The 20,333-nt window shown below is 48.2% G+C and overlaps 1 protein-coding gene across 4 annotated transcripts in view; it reads right to left on the bottom strand.

Annotated features, from left to right (window-relative positions):
* Positions 1-20,333, bottom strand: part of LOC136625299 (nectin-1-like) — a 70,206-nt gene that overhangs the window by 8,026 nt on the left and 41,847 nt on the right. For 2 of the 4 annotated variants that reach the window (XM_066599386.1, XM_066599387.1), the window contains exon 7: positions 17,951-17,992. In XM_066599386.1, coding sequence (XP_066455483.1) covers positions 17,951-17,992 — 42 coding nt within the window. Of the gene's footprint in view, positions 1-6,161; positions 6,340-17,950; positions 17,993-19,017; positions 19,876-20,333 lie in introns of those variants that run through there. The other 2 variants (XM_066599388.1, XM_066599389.1) reach the window with 2 other exon arrangements.

Here is a 20,333-nt window from a genome sequence, read left to right as displayed (position 1 = left end):
GGTCCCTGAAAATACCCGCAACCCCTGTCCCTTCCTACTTGCCCCCCTGGGCTAAGCCCCAGGGCGACAACTGGGCGACGGTCCCTACACTCACTAAGGAAGGGGAACACTGGGACTAACAAACAGACAGAGACTCGAACAAACAACAGCAAGGAGAGTCAGACAATCCGGGTCAGCAACGAGAGGGTACGCGGTACAAGAGGGTCAGGCAAAAGCAACGTCAGGTCAAAAGGCAGAAGGTCAGTATCAGGAGTCAGAAATACAAGGTACGCTGGTGTAGCAGGAAATCCAAAACTAACACTGGTTTGCAGACATCAGCAGGTTTAACTGTTGTCAGAGCTCCCGCCCCAGCAGCTGATTGGGGTGGGGAGCCTGACAGCAGCTGAGTGCACCCAGCAGCCCTGGGGAACCCGCCCCCAGCCCTGCAGGAGGCAGGACAGGAGCCACATGTTTGGTTGCAAAGACACCTAGGACGCGACGCGGGGCAACACCCACCGCGTCCCTAGCAACCCGGCGGCGAGGCGGAGCCCAGCGGCCAGGGAAGGTGACGAGGACCGGGGCCCCCCTGCGCCGCACAGCAGCCACACGTGTGACAGGACCGGCGGTGCGGGCACGACGGACCCGCGAACTGCCAGTCCTTACAGTACCCCCCTTCTACGGGGGGACACTGGACCCCCACAGCCCGGAGCAGGCTTGAGGGGAAAGGCTCTGTGGAACCGTCGAACCAATAGGGGTGCATGTACGTCCTGGGCAGGAATCCATGTACGGTCCTCAGGGCCAAAACCCTTCCAATGTACAAGATATTGCAAAATACCTCTCACACGCCGAGCATCAATCAAACGCTCTACCTCATACTCCAGTTCCCCCTGTACAAGAGTAGGAGAGGGCGGGCTCTGGGCGGGCAGAACTGGGGTTACATATTTTTTCAGCAGCCCCTTGTGGAAGACGTCATGAATCTTCCACGACTGCGGAAGAGATAGTCTATACGCAACAGGATTGACTACCTGGGAGATGGTGAACGGACCAACAAAGCGGGGAGCCAGCTTTAGGGATGGAACCTTGAGTCTCAAATTTTTTGAGGCCAGCAATACCTGCTCCCCAACCACGAATGGTGCAGAGATCGTGCGTCTTTTATTAGCTTGACCAAGCAGTTTATCCTGGGAACCCTGAAGGTTCTTACGAACCTGGGCCCAAACTGTGCACAGTTCATTAATGGCAGAGTCCACAGACGGCGTGTCAGAAACTGAGGGCGCAGAAAAAGAAAGTAGAGGATGGAAACCATAATTACAAAAGAACGGCGACACATGAGAAGACGAATTTAAATGATTGTTAATGGCAAACTCGGGGAGAGGTAGGAAGTCAACCCACAGATGTTGATTTTCCGAAACGAACAGTCGCAGGTATTGGATTAATTCTTGATTCATCTTCTCAGTTTGCCCATTCGACTCGGGATGAAAAGCAGACGAAAAGGACAAACCAATATTCAATTTCCTGCAGAAAGCTCGCCAGAAGCAAGCGACAAACTGTACACCTCTATCTGAGACCACGTCCTCAGGAACCCCATGCAACCGCACCACCTCCTTAATAAACATGTCAGATAACAGTTTGGCGTTTGGTAACTTGCTCAGAGGAACGAAATGTGCCATTTTGGAGAACCAATCTACAATGACCCAAATGACCGTATTCCCCTGTGACGGCGGCAAATCTGTGATGAAGTCCATGGACAGATGTGTCCAGGGCCTGGACGGAATGGGCAAGGGAAGAAGAGGCCCCTCAGGACGTCTGCTGACACTCTTCCCCCTGGCGCACACCGGACAAGCAGTGCAAATGCCCGAGCATCCCTACTCATATGAGGCCACCAATAAGTTCTGGAAAGTAATTCCTGAGTTCCCCAGATACCGGGGTGCCCAGCAAGGACCAAGGCATGCGTCTCTTTTAACACCTTCAACCTTAATGGTAAAGGAACAAAAAGTTTGCCTTCTGGAAGTGCTTCAGGAGCTGATTGCTGCGCAGCCTGAATTAGCGGCGAGAGGTCAGAGGAGACAGCTGCGAGAACCACCCCAGGGGAAAGGATAGTCTCAGCCTCCGACTCGGGAGGTTCTGGAATACCAAAACTCCTAGATAAGGCATCTGCTTTAACATTTTTTGAACCGGGTCGGTAAGTAACCAGAAAATTAAAACGAGAAAAGAAAAGAGCCCAACGAGCTTGTCGAGCATTCAACCTTTTAGCAGAATCTAAATATATAAGGTTCTTATGGTCTGTGAGTACCATGATCTGATGGCGTGCTCCCTCCAAAAAATGCCTCCACTCCTCGAACGCCCATTTTATAGCAAGTAACTTACGATTGCCTATATCATAATTTTGTTCAGTAGGGGAAAATTTTCTAGAAAAGTAAGCGCACGGTCTAAGATTTGTGAGTGTAGATGGCCCCTGAGAAAGTACCGCCCCTACTCCAAACTCAGAGGCATCCACCTCCACCACAAACGGGTACGACAGGTCTGGTTGGACAAGAACGGGTGCGGAGGAAAAGGCAGCTTTCAGGGTAGCAAAGGCCGCCAGCGCATCTGGAGACCAGGTACTGACCTCTGCCCCTTTCCTGGTGAGATCCGTTAGGGGTTTAGCCACCACAGAAAAGTTCTTAATGAACTTCTGATAATAATTAGCGAACCCCAAGAAGCGCTGGAGGGCCTTTAGAGTGACTGCTTGGGCCCACTCTGTGATGGCTTTCACCTTCCCCGGATCCATTTGGATATCCCATGGAGTAATGATATACCCTAAAAAGGTTATCTTCTGCACCCCAAAAACACATTTTTCAAACTTAGCAAACAGCTGGTTAGCCCTGAGTCAAGTCAGGACCGTTTGAACATGTACCTGGTGTGTCTCCCAGTCGGAGGAAAAGATCAGAATATCATCTAGATACACTACGACGAACACCCCCATGATGTCCTGAAAAACTGAGTTCATGAACCCTTGAAATATAGCAGGGGTGTTACACAACCCAAAAGGCATGACCAGGTACTCAAAGTGACCGAGGGGCGTATTGAATGCTGTCTTCCACTCATCCCCCTCCTGAATACGAATGAGGTTGTAAGCTCCCCTTAGGTCGAGTTTAGAGAACCACTGGGCACCGGTGACCTGGTTGAGGAGGTCAGGGATGAGCGGAAGGGCGTACTGGTTCCTGACAGTGATTTTGTTTAGCTCCCTGTAATCAATAAAGGGTCTGAGACCCCCATCCTTTTTCTCCACAAAGAAGAAACCAGCCCCTACTGGAGACTCGGAGGGTCGGATGTGCCCCCGGGACAAACTATCCTGGATATACTCCTTCATAGACTCCCTCGCAGGTGGAGACATCCACCCCCACTGGGCACACGTGGCTGTCACAGCGAGAACCCCACTTGACCAGTTCCAACGTGTCCCAGTTAATTACAGGGTTGTGCTCCCTTAGCCAGGGTAGCCCCAGCACCACATCCACAGACAGGTTCTTCATAACCAAAAATGTACAGGACTCCGTATGTAAGGCCCCAATAGTGAACTGTAACTCCGGGGTAACCAGATTTACAAGACCAGCCTGCAAGGGAGTAGAGTCGACACCAGAGACCAGGATAGGGGGGTCTACACGGAAAAAATACTCAGACAGTTTAGCAACAAAATCGAAATTAACAAAATTAGCAGCAGCTCCAGAATCAAGAAACGCTTGCCCCGCACGGTAGAAAGACCGGAATTCTAAGGTGCAGGGCAGCAACATTTTAGACCTTACAGGGGGTACCTTAGCTCCTAGACAGTCCTCCCGACAACTGCCTCGGAACGGAAGTTTTCCTGACCGCGGCTTTTTCTCGCAGGTCCCAATACAATGACCTGGCTCCCCACAGTAGAGACAGAGGTTCATCCTGAGATGATATTCCCGACATTGCTTCGGGGTCATGATTCCCAGCTCCATGGGTTCTGTGGAGGGAGGGGTTAAGGTCGGAACCACCGAGGATGTAGACATGCGGACAGGGCTCGTCCGAGTCGAGCGTCTGGCCCTCAAGCGTCGGTCAGCCCGGATGGCCAGAGACATGGCTTGCTCCAAAGTTCTAGGCTCTGGGTGCGCCACCAAGAGGTCCTTGAGGCCCTCTGACAGACCAGCCAAAAACAGATCCTTCAAGGCCGCGTCATTCCACCCAGACTCCATGCAGTGTTGACGAAATTGTGAACAATAGTCCTCAGCCACCTTCAGCCCCTGTCGCAAGGCCAGGAGTTTAGAGACTGCGAAGGCAGCACGGTCAGGTTCGTCATACAGCTGGCCCAAAGCAGAAAAAAAGGCGTCTAGTGACTGTCGGGTGGGGGAGTCAGCTGATAAGGAGAAGGCCCAATTTTGGGGTTCTCCCCTCAGGCGAGTTATCACGAAACCCACCTTCTGGTATTCTGTGCCAGAGGTGTGGGGTCGGAGGTCAAAATAAAGCTTGCAGCCTTCTCTGAACACGAAAAACTGACTTCTCTCCCCGGAAAAGAAGTCAGGAGGTGTTGCTCGGGGGTTCAGAAACCGTACCAGGAGTGGCAGGGAGCTGCATCATATTAGAAGCCCCGCGCTGCTCCTGATGCTGCAGGCGAGCAGCCTGCTCCTGGACCAAGTCCATCAGAACCTGTACCTGGTTGGCTATGGCCGCCACAGCCTCCATAGCGGGGTTCAAGGTCGCTGGTCGGATGTAGGGATCCGACTTCCGTTCGGCCAGTGTTACTGTCAGGACTCGGGGTCCGGGAAACTGGAGGTCCATGAAAATACCCGCAACCCCTGTCCCTTCCTACTTGCCCCCCTGGGCTAAGCCCCAGGGCGACAACTGGGCGACGGTCCCTACACTCACTAAGGAAGGGGAACACTGGGACTACCAAACAGACAGACACTGGAACAAACAACAGCAAGGAGATTCAGACAATCCGGGTCAGCAACGAGAGGGTACGCGGTACAAGAGGGTCAGGCAAAAGCAACGTCAGGTCAAAAGGCAGAGAGTCAGTATCAGGAGTCAGAAGTACAAGGTACGCTGGTGTAGCAGAAGATCCAAAACTAACACTGGCACTGGTCTGCAGACACCAGCAGGTTTAACTGCTGTCAGAGCTCCCGCCCCAGCAGCTGATTGGGGCGGGGAGCCTGACAGCAGCTGAGTGCACCCAGCAGCCCTGAGGAACCCGCCCCCAGCCCTGCAGGAGGCAGGACAGGAGCCACATGTTTGGTTGCCAAGATACCTAGGACGCGACGCGGGGCAACACCCACCGCGTCCCTAGCAACCTGGCGGCAAGGCGGAGCCCGGCGGCCAGGGAAGGTGACGAGGACTGGGGCCCCCCTGTGCCGCACAGCAGCTGCACATGTGACAGGACCGGCGGTGCGGGCACGACGGACCCGCGAACCGCCAGTCCTTACAGCTCCCTTTGGTGTGGTATGAATTGATTTCATTGTACATAAGGTTATCATTGTGCAACATAGCCTACGCCTTGTCTTGTGAAACCCAATGTGTGATTTTAGAGTGACCAGTAACCAGTCTAAAGGTCATTGTTGCTTCAACAACAACTCATCAAGCAGATATAAGTCTTTGAACACTTGATGCAGTACAGATTGACCTCCCTGAAAATTATAATAAGCATTCTAGCTGTAACTGCAACCAATAATTGAACTGTCTTATTTTATAAAGTACCTCTGTATTACTGAATGTTTCCAGAGGGGATAACATTTAACAGATGTTTACTGCATCCCGTAACAACTTGCAAATACTGGCATGGTGTTAGTTCAGTGATGCCCCTGGGCAAGGTGAGGCTTTCAATGTACCGTGAAAGCACTTAATAATAATAATAATAAACTTTATTTGTGTAGCGCCAACATATTCCGCAGCTCCTACATAGACAGGGGGAAAACAGGAAGACAAAAAATACAAAAATTACAGAACCCCGGTTACATAGTAATCAGTTGATGAAAAAAAAAGCGGTGAGGGTCCTGCTCCAACGAGCTTACATACTACAAATAGTGGGGTGATACAGAAGGTAAAGGAGCTGGAGATGTGCACGGTATGGCGAGGTGGAGAGTGAGGGATGCCATACACATAGACAATGGTCAGACATTAAGCCATGTGATGGCAGAATCGTTATGACTACCTGAGCGGTTTATGATGGCTAGCAGGGATCGCAGTCAGTAGAACAGGGAGCATGTTATCAGGCGGAGTACAGAGGGATTTGTTTAGGGAATGCGGTATGCCTCCCTGAAGAGGTGCGTTTTTAGAGCACGCCCGAAGTTCTGTGAGTCCTGGATTGCCCGGGTATCCTTTGGTAGTGCATTTCAGAGGACCGGTGCGGCTCTGGAGAAGTCTTGGAGGCTGGAATGAGAAGTTCAAATTAAAGGGGTGCTCAGTCTGGTTTCGTTAGCAGAGCTGAGAGACCGGGCTGGGTAATGGATTGAGATGAGGGAGGCAATATAGGGGGCGCTGCGCTGTGGAGGGCTTTGTGGATGAATGTAGCAAGTTTAAATTGAATTTTGTATTTAACGGGCAGCCAGTGCAGTGACTGGCACAGGGCAGAGGCGTCAGAGTAGCGTCTGGACAGGAAGATGAGCCTGGCTGCCGCATTCAGGATGGATTGGAGAGGGTAGAGTCTGGTGCAGGGGAGGCCAATGAGTTGCAATAATCGAGCCGAGAGTGGATGAGGGCAACAGTAAGCGTTTTTAGCGTGTCCACGGTGAGAAAAGAGTGGATTCTTGCGATGTTCTTGAGGTGCAGCTGACATGTTCGGGCGAGAGATTGGATGTAGTGGGTAAGCGATAGATCAGAGTTGAATATGACCCCAAGGCAGCGGGCATGCTGTCTGGGAGTTATGGTGGCACCACACACTGCGATGGAGATGTCAGGATGAGGTCAGTTAGTGGAGGGTGGAAATACCAGTAAGTCAGTTTTAGAGAGGTTTAGTTTTAGGTAGAGAGAGGACATAGTGTTAGAGACGGCGGACAGACAGTCGGTGATGCTTTGGAGGAAAGAGGCAGAGATGTCACGGGAAGAGGTGTATAGCTGGGTGTCTTCAGCATACAGGTGGTATTGGAGGCCAAATCTCCTGATGGTTTGCCCAATAGGGGCTGTGTAGATAGAGAAAAGGAGCGGGCCAAGGACTGAGGCCAATGGAGCGTAGCATACTGAGGAGGAGTTTGTGGTCAACAGTGTCAAATGCTGTGGAAAATATTACAATTTAAAATGGATTTGCTATGAAAAATTAAACTTAGATATCAGTGACTATGGAAATAAAAGAGTAAAAGGCTATGGATACCTATTTAAGGACTCTATAGTGATGGGGTCTGTTCTACTGGGTTGGCGCAGAGCCAACGCATGGCCAATATTATAAAAGAGGTCAAAAGGTGAACCTGGAAACTACAGGCTGGTAAGTCTGACTTCTACTGTGGGTAAAATGTTTGAGGGGTTTCTAAGAGATGCTATCTTGGAGTACCTCAAGGAAAATAGATGAATAACTCTGTATCAGCACGGGTTTGTGAAAGATGACTCCTCTCAAACCAACCTGATCAGCTTCCATGAGGAGGTAAGTTCTAGACTGGACCAGGGAGAGTTACTGGATCTTGTGTATCTGGACTTTTCCAAAAGCGTTTGATACTGCACCACATAAAAGGTTTGTATGTAAGATGAGAATGCTTGGTCTGGGGAGAATGTGGGTAAGTAAGTAAGTGGGTAAGTAACTGGCTCAGTGATAGAAAGCAGGGGGAGGGGGGGGGGGTTATAAATTGTACATACTCTGATTGGGTCACAGTTACGAGTGCAGTCGTTTGGGGTCCTATTCTTTTTAATATATTTACTAATGACCTGGTAGAAGGATTGTACAGTAAAATATCACTATTTGCAGAGGATACAAAATTATTAGAGATGAGCGAGCACACTCCTCCGAGCTTGATGCTCACTCGAGCATTAGGGTGCTCAAGATGCTCGTTACTCGAGACGAACACCACGCGGTACTCGAGTCAATTGCATTTCCTTCCCCGCATGTTTAGCGCCATTTTCGAGCCAATAGACATGCGGGGAAGGCATTACCACTTCCTGCTGTGACGTGCCAGCCCTATCCCACCGCATAGTAGTGAGTGGCTGGGCCGATCAGGTGACCGCCGAGAACGTAAAGTGTTCTGCCTGCGCCTCGCCTCAGACGCATGCTGGCAGAGGTTAGGGAAAGTGCTGCTGCTGATATAGGGAAAGTGTTAGAGTAGGGATCCTCTCTTCAAGAACCCCAACGGTCCTTCCTAGAGCTACATCTGACTGTGTGCATTTTAGTTGTGGCCTGCTGGGAGTTGTAGTGCATCCATTTTTGTATTACGCATCTAGGCCTGTACCCAGCCTTTCAGTAATAGTGTTCTCAGGCTGCAGTGCCGTTCAACCAGCTCTCACCGTGAAATAGCTCTCTAATATCTCCTAGCCTTCTGCAAAGACTTTAAGTTATACCGTTTTGTGTCTGCAGTGCATTAAACAGAGGTCTCACCGCTAAACAGTACTGTAATATTACCGGGGCCACTGCAAAGTATTTCAGCTCTGCCACTGTGCAGAGCATCTCACAATACCCTTTCCTTGGTGGGGTTGAGATAGCCGCAGTTACCAGCACTATCCACTGGCTTTAGAGTCTTCTCCTCCTCCACACAGCCTCTATTATCTACAAGTATCTGCGAGCGGTAAATTACCCCTAGGTATCAGCGCAAGACAGCGGGTTAATTTTTTCAAGTCACAGCATAGAGCCTCCGCTATCTACAAGTCTCTGTGTGCGGTAAATTAAGTCACAGTTGTCAGTGCTGTACAGTGGGGTAATTTATTGGGGCCCTGCCCTATTCTTAATCCGCCATGATGAGGAGGAGGGGTAAGGGTCGAGGACATGGACGTGGACGCAGACATCCAAGTGAGGGTGTGGGCACAGGCAGAGTTCCTCGTCATGGTGAATCGCAGGGGGATTAGAAGAGAGACAAGTTTCTCGGGTCACCAGCTTCATATCACAATTTATGGGTCCGCGTGATAGACCTTTATTGCAAACAGAGCAGTGTGAGCAGGTCCTGTCGTGGGTGGCAGAAATGCGTCCAGCAATGTATCGACCACCCAGTCTTCTACGCAGTCCACTACTCCCGGCCTAGGGACTGCAACTCTGAATCCTCTGGCTGCTGCTCCTCCTTCCTCCCAGCCTCCTCACTCCATGAAAATGACATATTCTGATGAGCAGGCAGACTCCCAGGAACTGTTCTACGGTCACTGCCATGAGTGGGAAAAACTGGTTCCTCTCTCACCTGAGGAGTTTGTCATGACCGATGCCCAACCTTTGGAAAGTTCCCGGAGTCCCGGTGATTAGGCTGGGGACTTCCGGCAACTGTCTCAAGAGCTTTTTGTGGATGAGGATGATGATGAGACACAGTTGTCTGTCAGTGAGGTAGTAGTAAGGGCAGTACGTCCGAGGGAGGAGCGCACAGAGGATTCGGAGGAAAAGCAGCTGGACGATGAGGTGACTGACCCCACCTGGTTTGCTAAGCCTACTAAGGACAGGGCTTCAAAGGGGGAGGCAAGTGCAGCAGCTGGACAGGTTGGAAGAGGCAGTGGAGTGGTCAGCGGTAAAGGCAGGGCCAGAGCGAAGAATCCCCCAACTGTTTTCCAAAGCACCCCCTCGCGGCAAGCCTCCGTGCAGAGGGCTAGGTGTTCAAAGGTGTGGATGTTTTTTAGTGAAAGCGCAGACGACCGACGAACAATGGTGTGCAACCTGTGTCGCACCAAGATCAGCCGGGGAGCCACCACTACCAGCCTCACCACCACCAGCGTGCACAGGCATATGATGGCCAAGCACCCCACAAGGTGGGACAAAGGCCATTCACCGCCTCCGGGTCAAACCACTGACTCTTCCCCTGTGCCACAACCTGCCACACAGATCCAATCCCCCTCCCAGGACACAGGCACGAGTGCCTCCCGGCCTGCACCCACACCCTCACCTCCACCGTCCTCCACTCTATCCAGCAATGTCTCAGCACAGCGTTCAGCTGTCGCTAACACAAGCGTTGGAGCGAAAGTGCAAATACGCCGCCACCCACCCACACAAGCTTTAAATGTGCACATTGCCAAATTGAATCAGCCTGGAGATGCTGCCGTACAGGCTTGTGGAAACGGAGGCTCTCAAAAGCATGATGGCGGCAGAGGTCCCACACTACTCGGTCCCCAGTCGCCACTATTTTTCCCGGTGTGCCTTCCCACCCTTACACCAGCACGACTCCCACAACATAAATCATGCCCTCACTAACGCGGTTACTGGGAAGGTCCACTTAACCACGAACACGTGGACAAGTACTGGCGGGCAGGGCCACTATATCTCCCTGACGCCACATAGGGTGAATTTGGTGGAGGCTGGGACTGAGGCAGAGCCTGGGACCGCTCATGTCCTACCCACACCCAGAATAGCGGATCCTACCTTGGTGCTGGTATCTGCTGCGTTTTATGCCACCTCCTCCAAACCTTCCCCCTCCTCCGCCACCTCTAGCTCTCAATTAAGAAGTGTGAGCACGTCGCCAGCAGTCGGTGTGGCGCGGTGCGGCAGCACAGCGGTGGGCAAGCGTCAGCAAGCAGTGCTGAAACTAATCAGCTTAGGTGACAAGAGGCACACGGCCCCCGAGCTGTTGCAGGGTCTGATAGAGCAGACCAACCTCTGCCTTTCACCACTGAGCCTCCAACCGGGCATGGTCGTGTGTAACAACGGCCGTAACCTGGTGGCGGCTCTGCAGCTTGGCAGCCTCACACACGTGCCATGCCTGGGCCAACATCTTCCATCTGGTGGTTCAGCGGTTTCTGAAAAACTACCCCCACTTGTCTAACCTGCTCGGCAAGGTGCGCCGCGTCTGCGCACATTTCCGCAAGTCCACCACGGACGCTGCCACTCTGAGGACCCTGCAACATCGGTTTCAGCTGCCAGAGCACCGACTGCTGTGCGACATGCCCACATGCTGGAATTCTATGCTGCACATGTTGGCCAGGCTGTACGAGCAGAGTAGAGCAATAATGGAATACCAGCTGCAACATGGGCGGCGTAGTGGTAGTCAGCCTCCCCAATTCTATACTGAGGAGTGGGCATGGATGGCAGATATCTGCCAGGTCCTCGGAAACTTTGAGGAGTCTACCCAGATGGTGAGCGGCGATGCGGCAATCATTAGCGTTACCATCCCGCTGCTTTGCCTGCTGAGAAGTTCGCGGCAAAGCATAAAGGCCAACGCTTTGTGGTTGGAACAGGAGACAGGGAGTGACAGTATGTCACTTGATAGCCAGACCACCCGCATGTCTATATCTCAGCGCGTTTTGGAGGAGGAGGAGGAGGGGGAGGGGGAAGAGAGCTGGGCACACTGCAGAGGGTACACATGCTGCTTGCCTCTCATCTGTTCAGCGTGTATGGGCTGTAGAGGAGGATCCTGAAAGTCATCTTCCTAGTGAGGACAGTGATGTGTTGCGTACTGGTACCCTGGCACACATGGCTGACTTCACGTTAGGCTGCCTTTCCCGTGACCCTCATGTTAGATGCATTCTGGCCAACATGGATTACTGGGTGTACAGGGGTCTGCCTATACTTCTGCTACAGGAATGTTACAGGGGTCTGCCTATACTTCTGCTACAGGAATGTTACAGGGGTTTGCCTATATTGTGGGTGCACAAAGAGTTCCCATCGCTGTGTTTTATCTATCTGGCACAAATACACTGACTGAATAGGGCAGAAATGTGGGCCGAGGCCGAGTCCCTTGGCGGGGTGAAACTCTGCCATGTTTGGGCACTCTGATTTCTTCCTGTGTAATACCATCTTAGTGCCCTGACAGCATAGGCGAGCCCAAGGAACTAAAAGACTTCCTCTTGCGGTGTTGAGCTATCTGACACCAACAAAGAATGAATAGTGTGTGGACACATGGAATTTTCATTGCTATGTAATTCGCGGCACCTTGGGTCACACAAGGTGGAGGCTGGGACCGAGCCTGACCCAGGGCCAGCTCACATACTTCCCACACAGACCATTGCGGGTCCTACCTCGGTCATGGTTTCTTGGCTTTGTTATGTCACCTCTTCCTCCTGCTTGGGGTCAGGGGATCAGCACTGGGCAACATATATTTTCTCTCGTGTTACAACAGTTATCTGAGACACTGGTTTGGGCCAAACAAAAGGAGCGTTACTGCATTAATAAGACGTTCACAGCTGCACTAGCATCCGAGTCCGCTTTATGCCCACGATTACTGAGGGTATGAGCCGAGGTGGAGGTCTTTGGCATGGTGAAACTGCCTTGTTTGGGCTCTGTGATTTCTTTATGTGTAATACTTTCCTTGGGTTTCTTTGGCTCGCCTATGCTTTGGGTGCATATAGACTTCCCATAGCGGTGTTTTACCGGTCTGGCACAAATACACTGACTGACTAGGGTAGAAATGTGGGCCGAGGTCCTTGGTGGGTTGAAACTGCCATGTTTGGGCGCTGTGATTTCTGTATGCATAATACCATCTTTAAGTTCCTTGGGCTCGCCTATGCTGTGGGTGCACAAAGACTTCCCATTGCGTTGTTTTACCTGTCTGGCACAAATACACTGACTGACTTGGGTAGGGTGCAGAGTGCAGATGGCTTTCCCATTGCGTTGTTCAGCTATCTGACACCTACACAGAATGAATTGTGTGGGGCCACATGGATTTCCCATTGGTACCCAGCCTGACCCAGGGCCCGCTCACGTGCTTCCCACACAAAGTATTGCGGGTCCTACCTTGGTCATGGTTTCTCTGGCTTATTATGCCACCTCCTCCTCCTGCTTGGGGTCTGGGGATCTGTGTTGGTCGGCATGCATTACCTCCTGCTACAAATTACCACAGTTATCCGAGAAACAGGATTGGAGCATTCACAGGAAGCATTAGTGATTTCATGAGACTTTCACAGGGTCACTGTATACCTGTGGTGGTTACTTTTGCGACACCTCCTGCTTCAAACCAATAGTATGTGCTGCTGCATTGTGGAGATGTGTAGAAGTGCTGGCACCCAAGTCTCCTTTATGCCCATGTTTGCGGCTACTGACAATTTTGTGACGGAGGTGGCACGGGATTGGAATGATGATCGTATGTCAATCTATCATCAATTCTCAACAGCATTGTGGGCTATCGCCCCCCCCCCTCCCTTTCAAAGTGGGTCGCTGCCTGGCCCTGCCAACCCTCTGCAGTGTGTGCCTCCAGTTCCTCCTCATCACAGACGCACTTAGAAATAGACATGAGGGTGGTGTATCTATGAAGCGAGCGTGTGGCATGAGGGCAGCTGAATGCTGCGCAGGGAAACTTTTGTGTGCGCTGTGGATGCAGGGTCATGCGGGGGGTTGGACAGCAATGTCAGCATGTAACCCAGGAGAAGAGGCAGCGGTGTCACCCGCAGGCAGTGATTGTGCTTGGTTGGAGGTAGTGTGGTGTTTAGCTAAGGTGTGCCTTGCTAATGAGGGTTTGTCCAAAGTAAATTGTTAGGGGGGTGACGCCAGACTCTTGCCCCCATTTTGGCTTAATAGTGGCACCTGGGCGCCTCAGATGCAGCCATGCATGCTGCCCCTGCCCTTCCCTATCCGTTTCCTTGGTGTTTCCATGACTTTCTGATGTTTTCTGGTGTTTGACAAGTCATCAGCTATGCGGAGCATCGGTCCCATACAAAAATGCTCGAGTCCTCCATTGACTTCAATGGGGTTCGTTACTCGAAACAAGCTCTCGAACATTACGAAAAGTTCGACTCGAGCAACGAGCACCCGAGCATTTTGGTGCTTCCTCATCTCTAAAAATTATGCAATGTAATTAGCACAAGAGTGGACAGAATGCGGTTGCAAATGGATCTGGATAAGTTGGGGGCTTGGGCAGAAATGTGGCAAATGAGGTTTAACACTGATAAATGTAAGGTTCTGCACATGGGCAGAGGAAATACATGTCACCATTACATACTAAATGGGAAATGCTGACATTGAAAAGGACTTTGGGATTTTAGTCAACTCTAAGCTTAACTGGAGCAACTAGTGTCAGGCAGCTGCTGCTAAAGCAAACAGGATCATGGGGTGCATGAAAGAGGTCTAGAGGTCAGATGACAAGAACATTGACAAGTCACTAGTTAGACCACACATGGAATATTATGTACAGTTTTGGGCATCAGTACTCAAGAAAGACAAATCAGAGCTTGAGCGGGTACAAAGGCAGGCAACTAAAAGTAATAAACAGAATGGGTGGACTACAATACCCAGAGAGGTGATCAAAACAGGGGTTATTTAGTTTGCAAAAAAAGACGGCTGAGGGGTGACCTAGTGACAATGTATAGGGGGACAATACAGAGATCTCTCCCACCACCAACATAGAAGGTGGTTCATTACCGTAAGATCAGTGAGACTATGGAACTTTTCCTGAGGATGTGGTGATGTCGAATGAGATAAGAGTGCCAGAGGGGCCTGGACGCTTTTTCTTGAGTGATACAATATTTCATGTTATAATCACTAATTACTTCAGAAGGGTCAGTGATCCAAGGATTATTGCATTTGACAAATTGAAGTCAGAAAGGAATATTTTCCCCCTGAAATGAGGAAGATTGTCTTTTACCTCTTTGGGGTTTTTTGCCTTCCTCTGGATCAACATTCGGGGGTAATAAACTGAATTAGATTGACATGAGTCTTTGCTCAGCCAAACATACTATGTATGTTACCTTGACATGGAAAAATGTATTTTTAGATATGTTAGTGGTTAAATGGCCTCCATTTTTATTGAAGAAAACTTGTTTTCTAGTTAAAAGTTCTGTCTTGTAGCCATAAAATAACATTTACATAGAGAAACCACAAACTAAATAGTCATGACATAATTTGGTTAGCAGTGGAAAAGTGATGAAGCATTTCAGGGTGCTCTGAAATGCCCTTATGAAAAAGCGTTTTTCCCTTGGTAACTGGATTAAGTGATTTACTTTGCCATAACTCACAGAAAAGGAAGCCAAATACGAACCACCTGATAAACTGCAGGGCAGGCTTCAATCACCATATACGCTAGTAGCATGCAGAGAGCCCGATTAAGATATGAGCGAGCTAAATGTTCAGTGCAGACTAATGTGCAGCCACTCAACCCAGATTGGGGAAGGGGTGACTGCAGACAACATAGTCTGCACATATGAACCGATACAGAGGATGCCAGCCACACCATACCATACAAAAATGCAACCCCTACTGGCAAAGCAGTGGATTTCCCTGTATCACCACAGTGCGCCACACTGGCATGACATCCTGGGCTCCCCCAGCATCCATAGCACACTGCAGGAAAAAAACAAAACACACTAATAAATGCAGGTGTAAGTTTGCATTTTGGCCAAAACACGTACGCCGACAGGCCGCTGCACGGCGACCACGCATATGTCAGAACCTGCTCACTAATAACTAAATTAATTTTTTTTGTATTTACTTTTTTTATGTGATGTCATTTATGACTACAAAAAGACAGAACTCTTAACTGGGCAACAAATGCTGGTCTATAATACAAAATGGACAGTGTTTCTAGGAGATTTCCAAGTTTGTGCACTAGCTGAAGTGATCTGAATGAGGTTTGTCTCTGGCTTAAAAAAAAGAGTTACACTAGGTTTTAGGCTGCAGTCATCATTTCCTTATTCATTTTCAGCCCCCCTGATGTTCTGATAACAACCTACTTCCCATTTTGTGTTTTTCTCATGTAGGGGTCTTCTCAATAATACATAATGGATGTGAGGTCTACATCCAGAAATCTGCTAATTTCACTAGCTTTTATATGCTTGCACAGCCTTATCACTGTATTACTTCCCACTTGTACACCTGTGAGGGATCTCTTTGCCCTTGTGTTGACAGACTAGAACACTCCCTCATTATCTGATTGATTAACCCTTTCCAATCCACTGTCTGACCTCTGAAGACATTAAGATTTAAGGCTGTACAGTTCTGAGGTTGGAAGACATCCGTCGGCGTTCTTTTACTGTATATAGCCAACCTCTCTGCTGTCTGTGCCTATCCAACATGTCTACTCATGCAGTACTGGCTTTAGCCAGCATATAGCACCATTGTATAACGGCAGAAAAAGAGTAAGACCCCTAGGAAAACCAGGATACAAATTGGATTGGAAAGGGTTAAATTCCTCCCCCTTGCAGACTACTGTTTGTGCATTCTTCCTTATCTACACTCATACAGTTCAGCCTGTATGATCCACTTTCCCTGAAGACGTGGATGCTTTTTTATCTCTGTTCACAGTGATCCATAATTGCCTCCATTCCCATCTTGTTACCATTTCTAAGGGTGGCTTTACACAAGGTGACTTTTGGGCTCATGAGTGCTCTACAGTTGTCTAACTTACTGCTGCTGTGCTTACATAAAAGAGCGATACCGTTCAATCAGTTGAGGTGGGATGTGCCAGGGATCTCTTCTAGCCATCCACCTTCATTCACTGTGAACAGGCAGTTGTCCAAAGATGAACGACTGTCTACTTGCACCGAGCAAGAACTCACTTGCTAGTTGCTTCAATTCAGTGGGCTGAAACAAAGTGACTACTGAGTGATTTCTCACTCATCACCCCGTTGGGTCCCATGTTCACACTGAACAACTATTGCTGAAAACTGATCATTTGGGCAATTTTTTGTCTGATAGTAGTTCCATGTTAAGCCACGCTAAGGCTGGGTACACACGGGACGGATTTGCCACGGAATTGCCGTGCAGCAAATCCGCCTGCTGTTGCTAATCCTGGGATCGGCAAGCCACGCGGACAAGATTTGTCAAAAATCTCGCCCACACGGGACGGAAAATGCATTACGGCAAAACCAGCAGAAGCTGGCCGTGTGGCGCGGATTCCTGGGATGCAGCAGGGCCATTCTTTTTTTTTTCTGCTGCGGCCTCGCTGTCCTCTATGAGAGAGCCACCTGAAACAGAAAAGCATGCATCGAAGCCACTCCAAAACCCGCTGGTTTTGAAGCTGCACTTTCCCGGCAGAAATCTTGTGGTTTTTCGCAGCGGCAAAGCCATGAGATTTCTGCCGAGAATACGAACCGTGGGAAGCCAGCCTTACGCTCGTGTAAAGCTAGCCTATTTGCAGAATGAAAGTTTCGTATTTGTATGTGCAACTGCGTTTTTACTCTACTTATTGTATGCGTAATTATGCGTGTAAATAGAAAACACAACGATGCTCTCAGCCACTGAGATGGCCAAATTAAGGAGCGCCAGATGTTGTCTTTTCCTGTGCAAACGTGCAGGAATATAGAGCATGATGATTTGTTTTTTGTGTGATGCATTTGCGAACGACCCTATGTAAAATGAACTGCAATCCAACAATTGTTTCAACGATAATTGTTCCATGTTAACCCTTTCCAATCCAATTTGTATCCTGGTTTTCCTAGGGGGCTTACCCTTTTTCTGCCGTTATACAACGGCGCTATCTGCTGGCTAAAGCCAGTACATAAGGTGACACGGTGGATAGGCTCCGACGGCAGAGAGGCTGGCAATATGCAGTAAGAGAACCCCGACGGACGTCTTCCAACATCGGAGCTGTACAGCCTTAAATCATAAGGTCTTCAGACAGTGGATTGGAAAGGGTTAAAGAACCCTTATTCTCAGAGAAATAAAAGGATTCATCATGGGGAAAACCAACTTGACTAATTCTACTTTCCCTTGACATCCGCTACTGGAAAAGGTCCAGGACACCTCATAGATTTTAGATATTCAGCTGGTCCTGCCAAAATCACCAAGTTTGGATGACTTAAATGTAGTGCATATGGGCAACTTAAACTGGCTTTATGCATGAGCAGAAGGTAACCATACACTTAGAGGGGTTGTCCGATCTCAATGTTCCATGGCTGAGATGAGAAACAGACAACCCCTTTAAGGACAAACCTATCATTTGGTTTATGTCCTTTCTAACACCTTGTCAACACATTGAAATGCATCATTAGGGTTAAAAGTTAATTTGCTCACCTTTCAGACTTGTCTTCGGCTTTCTTTCCTCCATTCCGTAATCTATACGTACAAAGAGATCTGTTGTCTTGATCAGTTTAAAAAGAAAAAAAAGCATTGGAGCACAATCTAACGATTTTTTGAACAATATTCCTTAGGGACCTTATACCTGGAACAATTAGTCCCTTGTAAATATAAGACTTTGTTTCGGACATAGCCGCCTCAGCATGCCTTTGCTTGTATCACTGCCCTTTTATCTATGCACACCCTTCATATACAATATAGGGACAACGATCAAAAATATACAACCAGCGATTTGGTTGCATCTGCATTTTAATATAAGGTAGGTGGTTCGCATATTAATTTAAAAAATAGAAAAATTGACTAAATGCATTAAAAAAAACCTCAGGGTTAGTTTACATAACTTTTTATTGGTTTTCTTCGAAATGAGATATACAAAAAAAACTTTGTGAACAGAAAAGTCACGAAGCAATGACAGGGACCAATAATAAATAAATCGATTGAAGTTAATACTGTAGGTAAAAAGTTGCAGAGTATAAAGTTCCACTGTAGTGATAGATAGATAGATAGATAGATAGATAGATAGATAGATAGATAGATAAATATGAGATAGATAGATAGATATGAGATAGATAGAGAGATAGATAGATAGATAGATAGATAGATAGATAGATAGATAGATAGATAGATAGATAGATAGATGGATAGGAGATAGATAGATAGATAGATAGATAGATAGATAGGAGATAGATAGATAGATAGATATGAGATAGATAGATAGATAGATAGATAGATAGATAGATAGATAGATAGATAGATAGATAGATAGATGGATAGGAGATAGATAGATAGATGGATAGGAGATAGATAGATAGATAGATAGGAGATAGATAGATAGATAGATAGATATGAGATAGATAGATAGATAGATAGATATGAGATAGATAGATAGATAGATAGATAGATATGAGATAGATAGATAGATAGATAGAGTGATATGAGATAGATAGATAGATAGATAGATAGATATGAGATAGATAGATATGAGATAGATAGATAGGAGATAGATAGATAGGAGATAGATAGATAGATAGATAGATAGATAGATAGATAGATAGATAGAGAGTTGTGTCACCGAATTTCAAGAAACTTGGGAAGACCAGACAGACACAAAAAAAGGGCCGATGTAGTGGAGGGGAGAGAAAATGGACAAATTAACTAAAAACAGCAAAAAGGGAGCATGTAATCCTGCCACCTTCCAGATAATGAGAACAATTGACCAGACTACAAATTAATTAGTGGGAGTACAAGAGACACCAATAGACTGCTTAACAGTTATTGGGTGAATCTTGGCTTGGACTGAGGAGCTTCGTAGCCGCATTGTGAGAGAGTATTGATACCAGGTTGCTCAGGTTCTCTCAGAACGGCCACCAGCTTCTGACCATTATCCAGGACAATTTGATTTTGCGGATATTAATACTGATCAAGGTTTTCCTCCAGGAGTGAGCAATTGGTAGCCGGGCAAACAGAAAACACAGTTAGACCCATCCAAACATGGGCTTAGGTATATCGGAAATCCACCAGCCAAGGAATGCCTTCCCAGGCGACTTACACAAGCTTACATTTGTGATGGGAAATATTTGTTTTAAAAGAGTAAACTTGATTCCAGAAGTTACAGAGTCTAGGGCAATTCCATGGAATGTATAAAAAGGAGTCCTCACTCCCACAACAGAGACACAGTACCCCAGGAAACATACAGGACAATGTCTGGAGGCATCAAGTATCAGCACATTAAAAGTTTGTAGCCAGCTTTCTTGATTAGTAGATTATTTGAGATCTTAGCGGTCAAAGTGGCCATCTTTTGCCATTCCAAGCCCAGCAGCTCCTCACCCAGGTGCGCTTCCCATCTATGTAGGAAAGTTTACCTGTCAGCAAAATAAAGTTAGAGTAGAGTTTGGGGATGAACCACCTGAAACTGTATAACAATGCATTCAAATGTGGACATGTCAGCTAAAGTAAATTCTCAGGGCTGATGGTAACATTTTTATTTGTATGGGACTGCAAGAGATTGCTGAGCACAGTACTCAGCTTCTCTTCGGCAGTCTCATAAAGACGAATGAGAAGCAGCATGCATGGCCAACAGTCGCTACATTCGTACAGGGGAGACACAGCCCCCCCCCCCCCCATCTCATGAACAGTGGGCCTGATCCCCTACCATGTAGATAGAGGATAGATTAAAATTGTGGTACAACCCCTTCAAATAGGGGTTGCATTTAAACATGAGCACCGATAGGACTAAGCTAAAATATAACTTTCCAGTGTACGAGTCATGAAATACAGAAGTGTATGCAATGCGCCATATAGTTCTATCTACTCTACCATT

Source organism: Eleutherodactylus coqui, chromosome 4 (assembly GCF_035609145.1).
Source record: "Eleutherodactylus coqui strain aEleCoq1 chromosome 4, aEleCoq1.hap1, whole genome shotgun sequence".
Taxonomy (NCBI): Eukaryota; Metazoa; Chordata; class Amphibia; order Anura; family Eleutherodactylidae; genus Eleutherodactylus; species Eleutherodactylus coqui.
The sequence above is the reverse complement of the archived record's forward strand: the minus strand, read 5'-3'. Positions and strand labels throughout refer to the sequence as shown.